General features: G+C 42.8%; 1 protein-coding gene across 1 annotated transcript in view; it reads left to right on the top strand.

The window, feature by feature from the left end:
• Positions 1 to 17,027, top strand: part of polr1a (RNA polymerase I subunit A) — a 185,396-nt gene that overhangs the window by 16,062 nt on the left and 152,307 nt on the right. The window contains exons 5-10 of the mRNA XM_063047054.1: positions 1,091 to 1,176; positions 3,930 to 4,048; positions 6,796 to 6,882; positions 9,162 to 9,270; positions 9,502 to 9,670; positions 13,114 to 13,284. Of these exons, the coding sequence (XP_062903124.1) occupies positions 1,091 to 1,176; positions 3,930 to 4,048; positions 6,796 to 6,882; positions 9,162 to 9,270; positions 9,502 to 9,670; positions 13,114 to 13,284 (741 nt within the window). The remainder of the gene's footprint in view (positions 1 to 1,090; positions 1,177 to 3,929; positions 4,049 to 6,795; positions 6,883 to 9,161; positions 9,271 to 9,501; positions 9,671 to 13,113; positions 13,285 to 17,027) is intronic.

Genomic DNA, 17,027 nt, shown 5'->3' with positions numbered 1-17,027 from the left:
CTATGGAAATGAATAAACAGTTGATGTTTTGAGCCAAGACCCTCTTCGACCCAAAATGTCAACTGTTAAATAATTCCAGCAGTTCTTGTCTTTCTCCTCCCAATTCTCACATGATGTGCCACACTGTCAACCATTTAAAATACTCCTTCCAGATGTTTGTTGTAATTCTTGCCCCATATCTTAATACTTCATAAGCATCATGGGAGAGTCTTTCATTTTACCAAGTAGAAGATTTTTGTTCAGATCAATGTCCAGCAGAAGCTCCCTGATACCTTGTTCTTGTTACTTCCTTCCTGTTAGTTAGGCATTCTGCAGGCAATTGAAACACAGAATCATAGAGCAGTCATGAATCATAGTCAGTACAGAAACAGGCCCCTCAGCCCATCTAATCTGTGCTGACTTGTTTTTTGGCCTGGTCCCATCTGCCTATACCTGGACCATACCTGTCTCATCTATGTACTTTTCAAAACTTAAGTGTTGCAGTGGAATCTGCATTCACCACTTCTGTTGGCAGCTCGTTCTACACTTGCACCACCCTCTGAGTGAAGAAGTTGCCTTAAATATTTCAACTTTCACCCTAAACCAATGACTTCTGGTTTTAGTCTCACCCAACCTCAGGGGAAAATGTGTGCATGTATTCACCCTATGTGTATCTCTTCATGGAGGGAATTCTCATTTGACATTAACAAATAGTCTTTTGGGAAAAGAGAAGGAAAGAACCACGAGTGTACAGAAAAAAATATGAGCTAAACTAACCAGAATACAATTTTAAGCAAAATATAGTGGGGGATATTACAGGTAAATCTTTTACAGACGGCAGTGAATGCATTGCCAGGGGTAGCGGTCGAAGCAGATAAATTAAGGGCAGTTAAGAAATTCTTAACTGGATAGGTACATGGATGATACAAAAATGGAGGGATATGTTGGAAGGAAGGGCTAGATTGATCTCAGAGAAGATAAAAAGGTTAGCATAATATCGTAGGCTGAAAAATCTCTGCTGTGCTATAATGTTCTATATTTAATATTGAGTGTTCTTTGTATTTGTACATTTTATTGGTGACATCACATTGTAGATCTGTTTTGTTACAAGGTGAAAAATGTGACTGACTGCAAGGATAAGTTAATAAGGGATTTCTGGAAAATACACATGAAATCAAGGAAGTGTCCAAACTGCAAGTAAGTGATGTGATGTATTGTTTGTATGTTGGAATAGCATTTAAAAAAAAAACTGAGATAATGTTAACAACACACAAAATCCTGGAGGGTCCTGCCAAAGGGTTTTGCCCTGAAACGTTGATTGTACTTTTTTCCATAGATGCTGCCTGGCTTGCTGAGTTCCTCCAGCATTTTGTGTGTGTTGTTTGGATTTCTAGCATCTGCAGATTTTGTCTTGTTTGAGATAAAACGTTATTATTTTTGACATTACGCACAAAATTTCTTTTGTAATTGAAGATGTTGAATGTGTTAGGAATTAGTCCTACATTTTTTTTTAAAGCAAGACATGCAAATTCTCCTGCCTTAACATTGGCTCTTCAAAAATTCAAGGCTTGATTCAGTGCTTTTTATGAAATGATTTGACTTCAGTTGGAGGAATAGAAGTAATAGATAAGTTCTTGGCCATCATGGGGCCTGTTCCATGAGATAAAAACAAATAATTGATTACCAGCTAAGCAATAAACTCTGCACAGATGATGAGGTTAAAATGGCTCTATTAGTACAGTTGCTGAGGGAAAAAAATAAAACCTGACATTAACAAATTACTCCTGAAATCCCAGCATAGAAATATAGGCTGAGAGTAAAATTGAATTAAAGGGGAATGAGGGGAAAGCTCTCCAGGAGCTGATCATGCCTATCCATAAGATATAGGAGGCCCTTTGTCCCTCCAAGTCTGCTATGCCATTTCATCGTGACTGATTCATTTCCCTCTCATACCCATTCTCCTGCCTTCTCCCCATAACCTTTGACACCCTTTTTAATCTAGGATATTTCAACTTCCACTTTAAATATGCCTAATGACCTGACCTCCACAGCTATTTGTGGCAACAAATTCCACAGATTCACCACCCTCTGGCTAAAGAAATTCCTCCTCATCTCAGTTCTAAATGGACATCCTTCTATTCCGAGACTGTACCCAGTGGGTCTAGACTTCCTCACCATAGGAAACATCCTCTCCACATCCAGTCTATCTATGCCTTTCAACATTTGATAGACTTCAATGAGATTTTCCCCCCATCCCCCACATTCTACTAAATTTCAGTGAGTACAGACCCAGAGCCATTAAAAGCTCATCATATGATAAGCGTTTCATTCCTGGAATCATTCTTGTGAACCTCTTGTGAACCTTTTCCAATGTCAACACATCCTTTCTTAGATAAGAGGCTCGCATGCTCACAATACTCCAAAGGAAGGTGTCTGTCGTTGATTGTTTATTCCCTTCTATTGATAGCGCCTGACCTGCTGAGTTCCTCCAGCATTTTTTGTGTGTTGCTCTGGATTTCCAGCATCAGCAGAATTTCTTGCATTTATGTCTTTGTTGAAAGCCAGTCAACTTGGCCTTGATTTCCTTGCTGAGGGAGAGAATTGGTCATTTATACTGTGGTGATTTCGTCTTTGGAAATTACCAGCAGCTCTTCAATTTTTTTTCAGAAGTGAATGGTTCTGGTAGTATTTTAAGAAAGGAAATCTGCACTTTATTAGGTATACTTGTACACCTCATTAATGTAGATGTTTAATCGGCCAATCATATGGCAGCAGCTCAATGTGTAAAAACATGCAGGGATGGTCAAGAGTGTAGTTGTTGTTCAGACCAAATATCAGAATGGGGAAGAAATGTGATCTAAGTGACTTTGACCATGGAATGTTGGTAGGTGCTAGACAGGGTGGTTTGAGTATCTCAGAAACTGCTGACCCCTGGGATTTTAATGCACAATAGTCCCTGGAGTTTACAGAAAATGGTGCAATAAACAAATAAATATCCAGTGAGTGGCAGTTCTATAGTCTAAAATGCTTTGTTAATGAGAGAGAATAGCCATAATGTTCAAGATGACTGGAAGGCAACAGTAACTCAAATAACCAAGCTTTACAACAATGGTGTGCAGAAGAGCATTTCTGAATGTAAATATGTGGAACCTTGAAGTGGATGGGCTATAGCAGCAGAAGACCATGAGCATGCACTCAGTGGGGCCATTTTATTAGGTACAGGAGCTAGTATCTAATAAAGTGGCCACTGAGTGTAAGTTGTTCTAGGACTCTAGCTCTATCATCTTGTTCTGCACTCTCCTTTACCGTGTGTGAGTGAGATGCAGTTATGCACTTGAGAAAAGGGAATGTAACAGTGGCATGTGGCTGTGATGCTGAGTTTGGTAGGAAGGTTTGCTGAGTCCATATCAATTTTACTTTGTGATTTCTCCTATCCAAACAGTGAAGAAATAATTCCATGATCCTCTTGTGTATGTAGCCCAGGGGGAAATGGAGAAATGTGGTGTCCAAACTAGGGGCCATGGGTGTAAGGGAGGAGGTTTCATGGTAAATGCAGGGTAAATCTATCACACTTTGTGGTTGGTATCTGGGATAAAGTGCCACAGGAGCTGCTGGATTCAGAAGCAGTGACAGTATTTAAGAGCTACCTGTGTGTTCAAGGCTCAGTATGCCATGCAGTGGCAACAGGCATATGGGATTAGTATCATCAGGCATGATAGTCAGCAAAGAGATGGTGGGATGATGGCTCTGCTTCCATACTGAATATCAGATTCTTCAGATTTATATTGAAGGAAACAATGGTCAGAAGAATGATACTAAATGTCCGAAGCAACACTTTCATTTAACCTTTCAGAACATTTAATTGAGATTCACAGATGTACTGTTGTTTTATACATTGGATGGTATGGCAGATGGAGTTTTTTAATAAAACTTTGTTTTCTTTTTTGTAGAGCTGGAAAATCGATTGTACGAAAGGAACACAACAGCAAGCTCATTGTGACGTACCCCTCAGCTGCACTCAAAGTCAGGTCGAGAAAAAATACTGATGCAATAGTGCAAGAAAGCGGAGGTAAAGCTCAGTAAAGCTAACCTGACTGTTGCGTCTTTCACAGTTCACAAAAGTAAATGGGACAAGTGTGCCCTTAGTAATGTTAAGTGTTGAAGCTGGCTTCTCCATATCTCCATTAGTGCAATGCTCTTCAAATGTAGATTTGTGTCGTGCTTTCCGTTCATGTACTGCAGCTGCTGCGAGCCAGCCTTACAGTAGGTGACGGATACAGACAGAAATCAAGTTACCTGAAGTTGTAGAATTTAATAATGAGTTTGGAAAGCTGCAATGTACTTGGTGGAAGATGAGGTGCTGCAACTCTTTGATGTTCCTGCTTCTCTCCCTCCAGCACGTCTCTAGCCTTCACACTTCTCTGTTTTTTTTTCTCTCATTGTCCGCCCTCATCCTACTATCCATCTGTCTCCCCAAACTCACCCCACTCCCTTCCCCTCCCCTACCCGGCACAACCTGTCTGTCATCTTTCACCATCCGTAGTCCACCAGTCGCCCCAGGCTTCTGTCTCACTGCCCTCCTCTTTATACTGGCCGTCTCCCCTCTGCACTTAGACCCGATGCAGGGATTTGACCTGAAGCGTCGATAGTCCCTTTCCTCAGGTGGCTGCTGTGCAGCCTGCCGAGTTCCTCCAGCAGACTGCTTGTTGTTGCTGTGAGGAGACCACAGACCGATGGGTTGAAGTGGGATGAAGAATTAAAACGGGCTGGCAACAGGAAGCTCTGGGATCATCCCTTCGGTTGAACGGAGGTGTACCACCAAGCCGATCACCGGTTCTGCATTTGGCTCCTCCAGTGCGGAGGAGACCATATTGTGAATACTGAATGCATTACAACAGGAATTCTGCAGATGCTGGAAATTCAAGCAACACACATCAAGACCCTTCATCAGGACTTGACGTTTCAGGCCGAGACCCTTCGTTAGTCCCTGGTTGGTGGGAAGGGAAGAGCTGAAATGACAACTGTTGTATCACCTGGGCTTTCAAGAGAAAGTGACGCAAGAAGTGGGTGGAGGAAGGTCAGTGGGATCAGAAGAGTGGATCAGAGGGTCACTGATGTTCGGACTACATGAGCTTGCCTGGTGCCTCCCAGTACAATTTCCATCCCATTCCCACTCTGACTTAATATTCCGTGGCTTCCAGTGCTGTTACTTCAAAGCTCAATGCAGTCTTGAGTTACAGCACCTCATCTCTCACCAGTGAACATGGCAGCTGTCTGTACTTGATATTGAATTTTACGACTTCATGTAGCCTGATTTCTGGCTTTATCAGTTGTCCATATGTGACATTGGCTAAGCTTGCTTGTTGCTTTGTTTTCTTTGGGAGTTGAGAGTTTGTCTGGCCTGACCTGCTGTGCATGACCTGCTCTGCGTTTCACAACTCCCACATTCAATTGTCTAGGTTCTCACTCTCTAACTATTACATTAACTCATTAACCAGATGCTCTTATTTATAGTTTATCCTCATGGTCAGACGAGTTCTACTCCATCAGAGACATCCCTCACCCCTCCCTGCAGTTTAGCGAGCTTCTTTTGTCTTTCACCTGGAAAAGTGGGTCTGTTTCTTTCCCCACAGATGCAGCCTGGTTGTTGAATATTTCCAGTATTTTAAATTTACAGCATCTGCAGCATTGTGTTTCATCTCTGTCTGAATTGAGCAATCTGTCAATCTCCAACAATTAACTAATGCCCCTACATCCAGGTACTCGCATCTGGAGAAACATCCTCTCGATATTCACCCTGTCAATCCCCTGCAATCTTAAATAAAATAATCTAGATCACCTCCTATTCTTCCAAACTCAAAAGAACATAGGCCAAACCTACTGTGTCTGCCTTTGTATAGCAGCTCCTTTACCACAGAAATCAACTCTGTGAGCTGCCTCTGCACTGCTGTGAATTCATTTATATCTTTCCTTAAACAAGGTGATCAAACCTGTACCCGATAATCCAGGTGTTGTCTAACCAGTATCCAATAGAGTTGCAGCAAAATTTCCTCAGATTTATGCTCCGTGCTCCTTGTAATGAAGCTCATCTTCCATTTACATTCCTAATTACCTGACACAGCACATCTGTGCGTTGACTTTCTGTGCATCTCGAGATCTTTTTCCATGCACCACTTTGTAGACTCACTTCGTTTAAATATAATTTGCCACATGCTTTCTTCCTTGCATTTCTTCACATTGTACCCCATTGCTGTCAACTTGCATAGTTGCTTAATCTGCCTCTATACTTTTCGCAGGCTCTTTGTGTCTCCCACACAATTTGCCTACTACCCTCCCTTTGTATCTTCAGCACATTTGTTGGCAACAATATATTCAAACCATTAATAAGAATAATTAGTTGAGGTCTCAGCTCCATTCTCCATGGCGTCAGTTACCAGTTTGGAAATAATCTATTTATCCTGATTCTCTGCTTTATATTAGCCATACCTCTTTCTGCCGATATATCACCCCACCTTGTGCATTCTTGTGCTATAATTTTTTTTATGTGGCATGTTATTGATTGCTTTTCGTCAATCTGAGCATGCTAACTCCACTTGTTCACTTTTATCCACTCTTATTCACCCTCAAAGAAGTTTAACCAATTTATCAAACATCATTTCACTTGTGGGATGTACTTTGGTACCCAGAAAGCATAAAAAATGCAAATTCTTTTAGCAGTCCTTGTGTGTTTGTTTTTAATGATTTTATCATGTTTTTAAAAATTATTTTAACATGCTTTTAAGTAAGCATGTAATTTTTTTATTATCTTTTGCTGAGGTATTGATGATTCACTCTTCGGAAAACGAGGGTTCCTGACACCTATCACTGCAAAAGACCATGTGATGGAACTGTGGAACAATGATGGTAAATATTTCACAAGTGTCGACTGTTCATTCCTCTCCGTAGATGCTGCCTGACCTGTTGAATTCCTCCAGCATTTTGTATGTGTTACTCTGGATTTCCAACATCTGCAGAATGTCTTGTATTTATGATAAGTGATTACAGTGCACTTCAAGAGATTTGAACCATGTTATAATTGTTTGAATAAGTTGGAGGGAGAAAATTTAGTAGAGGAATGAAAGCAGAAGTGATAATACAGGCCGTCCCCAGGTGTTGAACAAGTCCTGTTTTTAAAGATGCCCATAATTTAGAACTTAAAACAAGAGTCTCTCAGTGTGGTAACTGTACCTCCACAGCATCGTAATGGATCGGATCGAAAGCAGAGATGGCTGATGAGCAACATGCACAAAACGCTGGAGGAACTCAGCGGGCCAGGCAGCATCTATGGAAAAGAGTACATTTGATGCTTCGGGCCAAGACCCTTCAGGCTGATAAGAATGGACAGTTACTAAAAGTGGAGAGAGGGGAAACTAGTTCTGCTGTTGTAGGAACAAATAAACATACACTGGGCCTTTGAACTTAATATTACAGGAATTCAGTATGTATGGTTTCTGTAAATCAGGCAGTGGAATTCTGATTGGAGGATAAAGCTGTTGTTATTTTTCAGATGCATGCATACTTGCTGCTTTGGTGTTGGTTCTACCCTAGTGGCCAGCGCCCACTTCGAATTAGGATTAGAAGCTTGAGGCTGTAATGTCCATGCTAAGGAATTTAATGATTTCCCCTTGGTTGGATGGGAAGCATGCATGCATCTTGCTCACCTTTGACCCCGAAACCTGGTTTCTTCCCCCTCTCCTGCCCATTCTATCTGTCCATCACCGATACATCTTCTCACTGTTTCTCCTCCCCTCCTGTCCCCGTCTCTCTCCCTGATTCCATGCTCCACCTTCCTGTCCTGTCCTATCAGATTCCATCATCTTCAGTCCTTAGTCACCTCCACCTATCATCTTCCAGCTTACGCTGGAATTTCAACTCTATGTATCTATTTAGTCCCCTGCCTAACCCGCTGATCAGGGTCCCATGAAGCTATGGTAGCAGGTGGTGGATGGTCGTATGAGCAGTTGCTACATATCACAAGTCCTGGTAATGCGACCACTGATGCCAGACAGTCTTTGAAGAGTATTGATAATAGCTGGGATCACCCATCTTTGAAAGACACTGCCCAAAAGAAGGCAATGGCAAACCACTTATGCAGAAATATTTGCCAAGAACAATCATGCTAGTGGAAAGACCATGATCGCCCACATCACATGACATGGCACATAATGAGCCAACAGTCTATCTATTGCTTTGCTGCACCTTTTTATGCTATCTATCTTCCCACCTTTCAGTGCGGATGTAGGGTCTTAACCGAAATGTTGACTGTCCTTTTTCCCCTGTGGATGCTGCCCTATCCGCTAAGTTCCTCCAGTATCTTGTATGATGCACAGTACAGGTTATGTTTAATGCATAGCTCTCAATGTGTTGCTCTTCCTTGTGGTCTTAAATGTGCCAATAAAATAGGCCTACTCAGCTCATTGTCCTGTGGTTGAATGAAAGTCACAATTATGCCAAATTAACACATTGGGTTCGATATTGGGATGTCCAAATTCAGTTTTGGTGCTCTCGAAGCAAGTGTAGAGAAGAAAGAGACTTTCCTCATGAGGAGCCTCTGCCCGAAACATTGACTGTTTATTCCTCTCCATCGATGCTGGAAATCCAGAGTAACACACACAAAATGCTGGAAGAACTCAGCATTTTGTGTGTGTTACTCTGGATTTCCAGCATCTACAGAATCTCTTTTGTTTAGGAAACTTTCCTTTTTCACACACAGGGTTGTGGTTCTGTGGAATGCTCTGCCTCAGAAGGCAGTGGAGGCCAATTCTCTGGATTCTTTCAAAAAAGAGTTAGATAGAACTCTTAAAGATAGCGGAGTGAAGGGATATGGGGAGAAGGCAGGAAAAGGGTACTGATTGTGGATGATCAGCCATGATCACAGTGAATGGTGGTGCTGGCTCGAAGGGCTGAATGGCCTACTCCTGCACCTATTGTCTATTGTCTCTCTGTGTTTCATTTTAGCTGTCAAGTATATGCCTACAGTGCTCCCTATTTTAGGCAGATACAACTGTAACACTTGCATCCAAAACTAGTTCAAAAATAACTTTGCTATACTACTTACACATGGTAAGGGAGAGAAAGCCTTGAAAATAATGGCAAAATATGTATCAATGCCCTAATTAAAATCAATTTATTATTTCAATTAGGCTTCTTCCTGAAGTATCTATTTCCTGGTTTGAAAATGCATGGAGATTCAAAGTCCAGCTGGAACCTAGACATGTTTTTTCTTGATCTTCTGGTTGTTCCTCCTTCCAGGTAAGATTATCTCCAAAAGAGAACTTGTCTTGCAGATTGCATTATTACATCTTAAGGTAGAGCTTAATTTAACCATTCTACGGCATATTAAAGATATATCAGTGACAAATTTGTGGAATGTTTTAACTGTTGGGAGTAATTTTTATTTTGATGATGAAGTAGAACTTTACTTGTGCTATATTCGTGTAAAATGTCTCATGGTTTGGGTATCGTTATGACTGTATTTGGCAGATTTCGTCCAGTTAATCGGCTTGGAGACCAGATGTTCACCAACGGGCAAACTGTAAATCTACAAGCAGTGATGAAAGATGTGGAAGTGATACATAAGCTGCTGACCTTAATAGCACAGGAACAGGTCAAGCCTGAACCGCCTAATCAGACGGAGGAGATAGCAACACCGGTAAGAAAGGAGTTGTTATTTTAAGTTTATTTATGTAAGTGAAAGTCAGTTACTGTTTGTCTTGGCTATGTACACTTACGGCTGTCATCGACTGCTGTTTCTCATGTACAAAAAGACTGATGGTTCAAATGTCTTAGAATACCCTTTTCAGCTCATTTGTAGCTGAAAACAGATGGAGATTCACAATACACACAAAATGGTGGAGGAACTCAGCAGGCCAGGCAGCACCTATGGGGAAAAAAAGTACAGTCGAAGTTTTGGGCCGAGACCCTTCGGCAGGGCTGGAAAAAAAGATGAAGAGTAGGTTTAAAAGGTGGGGAGGGGAGAGAGAAACTCAAGGTGATAAGTGAAGTAAAGAGCTGGGAAGCTGATTGTTGAAAGAGATACAAGGCTAGAGAAGGGGGAGTCTGATAGGAGAGGAAGAAGGAAAAGCGGGGAGGAACTCCCCTCCCCCCCGCCCTTTCCTTCACCATTCCCCATCCCTTCTTCCCTCTCTCACCTTGCCTCCCCATTGCCTCCCTCTGGTGCTCCTCTCCCCTTTTCTTTCTTCCATGGCCTTCTGTCCTCTTTCACTTTTGACCCTGTGCATTGGAGCTTCAATAATAGGGTGTGATGCAACCAGTTTGAATACTCTTTACAGTACATCTGCAGAAATTTGCTCGCGTCTTTGGTGACATACCAAATCTCCTTAAACTCCTAATGAATTATAGCCGCTTGCGTGCCTACTCTGTGATTGCATCTTCGTGATGTTTCATGTCTGAATGCTCCAACATTGTTGTGTTTCTTTTCTTTACTATTCTTCCTATTTCTCTCTCCTCTAGACAGATCAGTTAATTAACAAGCTTTCAACATCCTTTCTTGCTGTCCATGCTGTTACAACAGATCCTGTGTTTTCTCCACCTTTTCCCAAACACTGTTTCTAGGACTCGTGATTTCTAACTTCTCCTCAGCAGTTCCCTGACTTGAAATATTGCTTGTGTTTTTCTTGCTCCATAGAAGCTGCCTGACTTGGTGATTGTTTCCAGAAATAAAAGCTGAAAGTTCTGGGGACACTTGGTAGGCGGGTGGCCTCTGTGGAGAGAGAAATAGAATGAATGTTTAAAGTCAATTGCTTTTTCAAATGAAATTTCACTCTTTCCATACCTGATGCAGTATACTCAAGGTACTGAGAGAATGACGAATCACAATTCTTGTTGCATCCTGAAATCTGTATGTACCTCAGGCTATGGTCTTGAACTCTCTTTCCCCTATAGCACTGACTTGGTCAACCTCAGATTATGAATGTCCGGTCCCTATATACCTCCATCCCCCATTAGGAAGGCTTCAAAGCACTCCATTTTTTTCTGGACACCACCACCACCACCACCACTCTCCTCTGTCTGGTGGAACTTGTCCTCACACTTAATAATTTCCCCTTTGGCTCTTCCCACTTCCTTCAAACTACAGGTGTAATTATGGGCACTCGGAAGGGTCCTAGCTATGCCCACCTCTTTGTCGGCTACATGGAACAGTCTATGTTCCAAGTCTATACTGGTATCACTCCCCAACCTTTCCTACGCTATATCGACCACTGCATTGGTGCTGCTTCCTGCACCCATGCAGAGCTCGTCAACTTCATCAACTTTGCCTCCAACTTGCATCCTGCCCTCAAATTTACCTGGTATATTTCCGATACCTTCCTCCCTTTCTCGATCTGTCTTTTTCTCTGGAGACAGCTTACCCACTGATGTCTGTTATAAACCCACTGACTCTTACAGCTACCTGGACGATACCACCTCCTCACCCTGTTGCTTGTAAAAATGCCACCCCCCTCTCAATCCCTCTCCCTCCGCCACGTCTGTTCTCCATTCCAGAACTAGGGAGATGTCGTCCTCCTTCTCAAAGAAGGGGCTTACCTTCCTCCACCATCAACGCTGCCCTCAACCGCATCTCTTCCATTTTGCGCGTGCCTGCCTTCACCCCATCTTCCTGCCACCCCAGCAGGGATAGGGATCCTCTTGTCTTCACCCTCTACTCCACTAGCCCCTACGACCAGCACATAATCCTCCACAACTTACGTCATCTCCAGCGAAATCCCAGCACAAAGCACATCTTTCTCTCCATCCTCCCCCCCCAACTTTCTGCTTTCCGTAGAGATTGCTCCCTACGTGACTCTGTTGTCCAGTCTTCCCTCCACACTGATCTCCCTACTGGCACTTGTTGTTATAAGTGGAACAAGTGCTACACTGGCCCCTACACCTCCTCCCTCACTACTATTCAGGGCCCCAAACAGTCCTTCTAGGTCAGACGGCACTTCACCTGTTAGTCTATTGGGGTCATCTACTGTATCCGGTGCTCCCGGTGTGGCTCCTGTATATCGGTGAGACCCAACGTAAATTGGGACACTGCTTCACCAAGCACCCACGCTCCATCTGCCAGAAAAAGTGGGATCTCCCTGTAGCCACCCATTTCAATTCTACTTCCCATTCCCTTTCTACTTCCCATTCCCATTCCTGCATGTCAATCCATGGCCTCCTACTGTTGCAATGAGGCCACAGTCAGGTTGGAGGAACAACCCCTTATATTATGTCTGGGTAGCCTCCAACCTAGTGGCATGAACATCGATTTCTCGAACTTCCGATAATGCCCCCCCCCCACCATTCCTCATTCCCATTTCCCCCCTCACCTATCTCCTTACCTGCCCATCACCTCCCTGTGGTGGTGCTCCTCCTTTTCTTTCTTCCAAGGCCCTCTGTCCTCTCCTGTCAGGTTCCCCCTTCTCCAGCCCTGTATCTCTTTCACCAATCAACTTCCCAGCTCTTTACTTCACCCTTCCGCATCCCCCGACCAGGTTTCACCTCTCACCTTGTGGTTCTTCTTCCCCTCCCCCCACTTTCTTTTGACTCCTCAACTAATTTTCCAGTCCTGATGAAGGGTCTCAGCCCAAAACATCGACTGTACTCTTTTTCCATAGGTGCTGTCTGTTCCTCCAGCATTTTGTGTCCGTTGCTTGGATTTCCAGCATCTGGAGATTTTCTCTTGTTTGTGATTGGACTACCTCAAATATGTCTGATATAACCTCATTGACCCAAATTATAAGTCTTCCTCTGCACGGGTGGTACCTGACCTACTGGGTGTTTGCAGCAATTTTCTGGTTTAACAGAAGTAAATTTATCAGTCTGTGCTGCTTGCGCAACCCTTTTTACAAATTTCTACCTGATTTGTTTACACTAGTACCAAAGCTTATTTCTAGTTATCATTTAATAACTCCATTTAACGAGCTTGTGATTTGATCTCATGTCATTAACCCAATATTCTAGGTTAATTGTCAAGTGAGGTAAATGTTACACTTCCATGTTGCTTGAGGTGAAGGAAGACAGAGCATGACAGACAGGGAGGGATATATGTTCAGCGGAGAGAAAATGACACGCTGCATTATAAGCACTGTGCTGTTGAACTTTCAGGTAGAAGACACTTCATCCAGGATGGACCTTTCCTTCTTAGCTGGCATTTCTGGACAGACACTGACAGACAAACTCTACAGTGCCTGGATATACCTTCAGAGCCACGTTAATATTGTTTTTGACAGTGATATGGATAAGCTGATTACTGACAAATTTCCAGGTATTCGGCAGGTAAGCTAAAGTTTTAAGCTTGATTGCATTCTCCTTCATTCATGTTTACCTATTTAATTGGATTGTTGCTCATTTGCACTGTATGCGGCGTTGATTATTGCTTTGTTTAAAATTCTCCGAACAGATGTCATACTTCAGACTACAGTACTTTATCATTTTGGTAATTGTAACCTTCTAACATCCATCTGTTTTCACTGTTATTTAAAACATTAATATTATTGTGAGTCAGGGCTTACAGACTGACCTGAAAAGTAATTTCTTCACCCAGAAAGTCAGTAGTAACTTTTCAGAATTCTTCACCCGAAGATGCTGTGAAATGCCAGTTGTCAAATGTGTTCCCTTGGGTAATTAGGAGATTGATAGATTTTTGGATATTGAGAGATATAGGATTAGTGCTGAGAGCAAGCTATTTAGCTAAAATCAATTGATTAACAGGTTCAGAGCAAAGTTATATTAGTAATGGTCAATGTTTTTTAGATTGGGAAGTGCATCAGTATTAAGAGTGTGATCCCTTTATGCTGTGTGGTTCTCTTTTCCTTACCATGCAATATTTTCTTTTAAGAAGCATTATAATTTTTTTTTAAAGAAAGTTTTTCAAAGACTCAAAGATTCAAAAAACTTTATGGTCATTCTAACCGTACATCAGCTCTGCAGGGCAGAATGAGACTGTGTTTCTCAGGAGCAGTGCAATCATAACATAACAAACGCAACACTCATAATAAACATAACAATAAATAGTAAAACACAACAGCCACATGTCAGTTAAAATCAAGTTATAGTTGTCCAGTGCAAGTTAAAAGTGTCCAAAGCAGAGTCAGGTGGAGCAGCTATTTAGCAGTCTGACTGCCTGTGGGAGGAAGCTGTTTAGTAGCCTTGTGGTTTTAGTTTTGATGCTCCTGTAAAGTTTGCCTGATGGCAGAAGAACAAACAGTTCATGGAGAGGGTGTGAGGGGTCTTTAATGATGTACCACGTCTTCTGGAGGCATCGATTCTGAAAGAGGTCTTGGACAGAAGGTAGGGAGACCCCAATAACCTTCTCTGCTCCCCTAACCACCCTCTGCAAGGCTTTTTTGTCGACAGCACTGCAGCTGGAGTACCAGGTTGTGATGCAAAAGGTCAGTACACTCTCAACCACGCCTCTGTAGAATGTAGTTAAGATGTTAGTGGGGAGTGATGCTTGTTTAAGCTTCCTCAGAAAGTGCAATCTCTGCTGGGCCCGTTTCACAGTCCCAGTGGTGTTCCTGGACCAGGTGAGATTGTCTGAGATCTGCACCCCAAGGAACTTGGTGTTTTGCACTCTCTCCACTGTGGAGCCGCTGATGCTGAGGAGTGTGTGCTCAGGTTGAGACCGTCTGAAATCGACAATCGTCTCCTTGGTTTTGGTGACACTAAGCATCAAGTTGTTATCCTTGCACCAGCTCTCTAGGTGTTTGACCTCCTCCCTGTACATTGTTTCATCATTTTTGCTGATGGTATCATCTGCAAATTTAATGATCAGGTTCTCCTTGAATCTGGCTGCACAGTTTGATGATTTAATGATGATGTGCTCTTTAAAGCATCCATGATGTTCCATGGCTTGTAAAGGTTCTGTAGGTCACTTTAAAATGAATCTGTGCTGGGTGTTTCCCGTCCTAAAGTTTTATCATGAACATTTAAGTGAAGGTAGTTCTGTACTCTCCTGGCTGACATATATATATGGTAGCGTGGGTGTCCATTTTGCCCCACCAGTCCATGCTGCCATTTCCGCTCTATGTATGTCTATCAGAACAACTTGTTCTTACTTAAATGACTGTCCTTTTAAACTTTTAATTTCAGCCATTTTCTTTGCAAGTTCCACACCACATTCTTACCACTGAATAAAGGGGTTTCTTAATGCTTGATGATTATTTTTATATTGACATCCGTACTTGTGTTCATGCCCTCAAGTGAAAACTATTTCTTGTCTATTTTAACACACTTTTAATGATGCTAAAGAGCTCAGTCAGGTCATATCCCAGTTTATTAATCCTGTCCTGCTGCTGAACTTGTATCTCAGCACCATTGCTGTTGCCTCTGTATCTTTGTAATACGACGCTGTTTTTGGATTTGGAGGGGCATGCAGGTTTTGGTCCAGGTGTGGTTTGATGGGACTAAACAGAGTAACAGTTTAGCATGGATTAGATGAGCCAATAGGTCTGTTTCTGCCCTATGGCGCTCTATGACTGTACTCTGTACTGAGGCTTAACTTTGCTGGAGGAAGAATAAACATAGAGGATCATTTAGGCTTGTTGCCCTGGGTAATGAAGGGGAGAAGTAGTTACTGATTCTCATCCAGTGGTCTCTGCTGGCAATCTACATGTTTGGATAGTGCATGAGTGATCATGATTTGATTCACGGAGCTGTATGAAGTAAATGACATCTAATACACACAGGTGAGAATGAAATACTCTGACAGAAAGATAAGTTGAAAATAAATTTTATTATTAAAGTATATATATGTTACCATACACAACCCTGAGAACAGAGGACGGTATAGACAGGATGTACAAGGACAATGAAATCTGGGCGAGTGCATGCATAAATCTTTGAAGATGGCAGTTGACATGTTGAGAGTGTGGCAAGTGAAGTGCATTTTGATTCCTGGAGATCATAAGCATTGTATGCAGTCAAATCAGGGAAGTTGTGTGGTACTTTCATTCAGCACTGGTTAGGGCACTCCTAGGGTATTCCATCCAATTCTAGTTACCTAATTTCAGGATAAACAAATGTTCAAGGGAAGGTGCAGAAAAGACTTGAGGGGAATGGTTAAATGGATGAGGGAATTCTGCTGCAGGGTTAGCCTGGGGAAGCAGTTTTGTCCTTGGAGCAAAAAAAGACTTGTTTGGAAACCCTGGGAAAAGGAAATCTGTTCATTTTATCATTTGGTTCAAGGACCAGACAATGTTAATTTAAAATTGCATGATAGTAACCAGGGAAATTGAGAAACATAAACAACAGGAATTCCCCTGGTCCTCACCTACCACCCCACCAGCCTCCGGGTCCAACATATTATTCTCCCTAACTTCCGCCACCTCCAACGGGATCCCACCACTAAGCACATCTTTCCCTCTCCCCCCCCCCGCTTTCCGCAGGGATCGCTCCCTACGCGACTCCCTTGTCCATTCGTCCCCCCCATCCCTCCCCACTGATCTCCTTCCTGGCACTTATCCTTGTAAGCGGAACAAGTGCTACACATGCTCTTACACTTCCTCCCTTACCACCATTCAGGGCTCCAAACAGTCCTTCCAGCTGAGGCAACACTTCACCTGTGAGTCGACTGGGGTGATATACTGCGTCCGGTGCTCCCGATGTGGCCTTTTATATATTGGCGAGACCCGACGCAGACTGGGAGACCGCTTTGCTGAACACCTACACTCTGTCCGCCAGAGAAAGCAGGATCTCCCAGTGGCCACACATTTTAATTCCACATCCCATTCCCATTCTGACATGTCTATCCACGGCCTCCTCTACTGTAAAGATGAAGCCACACTCAGGTTGGAGGAACAACACCTTATATTCCGTCTGGGTAGCCTCCAACCTGATGGCATGAACATCGACTTCTCTAACTTCCGCTAATGCCCCACCTCCCCCTCGTACCCCATCCGTTATTTATTTTTATACACACATTCTTTCTCTCACTCTCCTTTTTCTCCCTCTGTCCCTCTGAATATACCTCTTGCCCATCCTCTGGGTTCCCCCCCCCCACCTTGTCTTTCTTCCCGGAC

The sequence above is a fragment of the Mobula hypostoma genome, chromosome 4, assembly GCF_963921235.1.
Source record: "Mobula hypostoma chromosome 4, sMobHyp1.1, whole genome shotgun sequence".
Taxonomy (NCBI): Eukaryota; Metazoa; Chordata; class Chondrichthyes; order Myliobatiformes; family Myliobatidae; genus Mobula; species Mobula hypostoma.
This window is presented reverse-complemented; position numbering and strand designations above follow the sequence as displayed.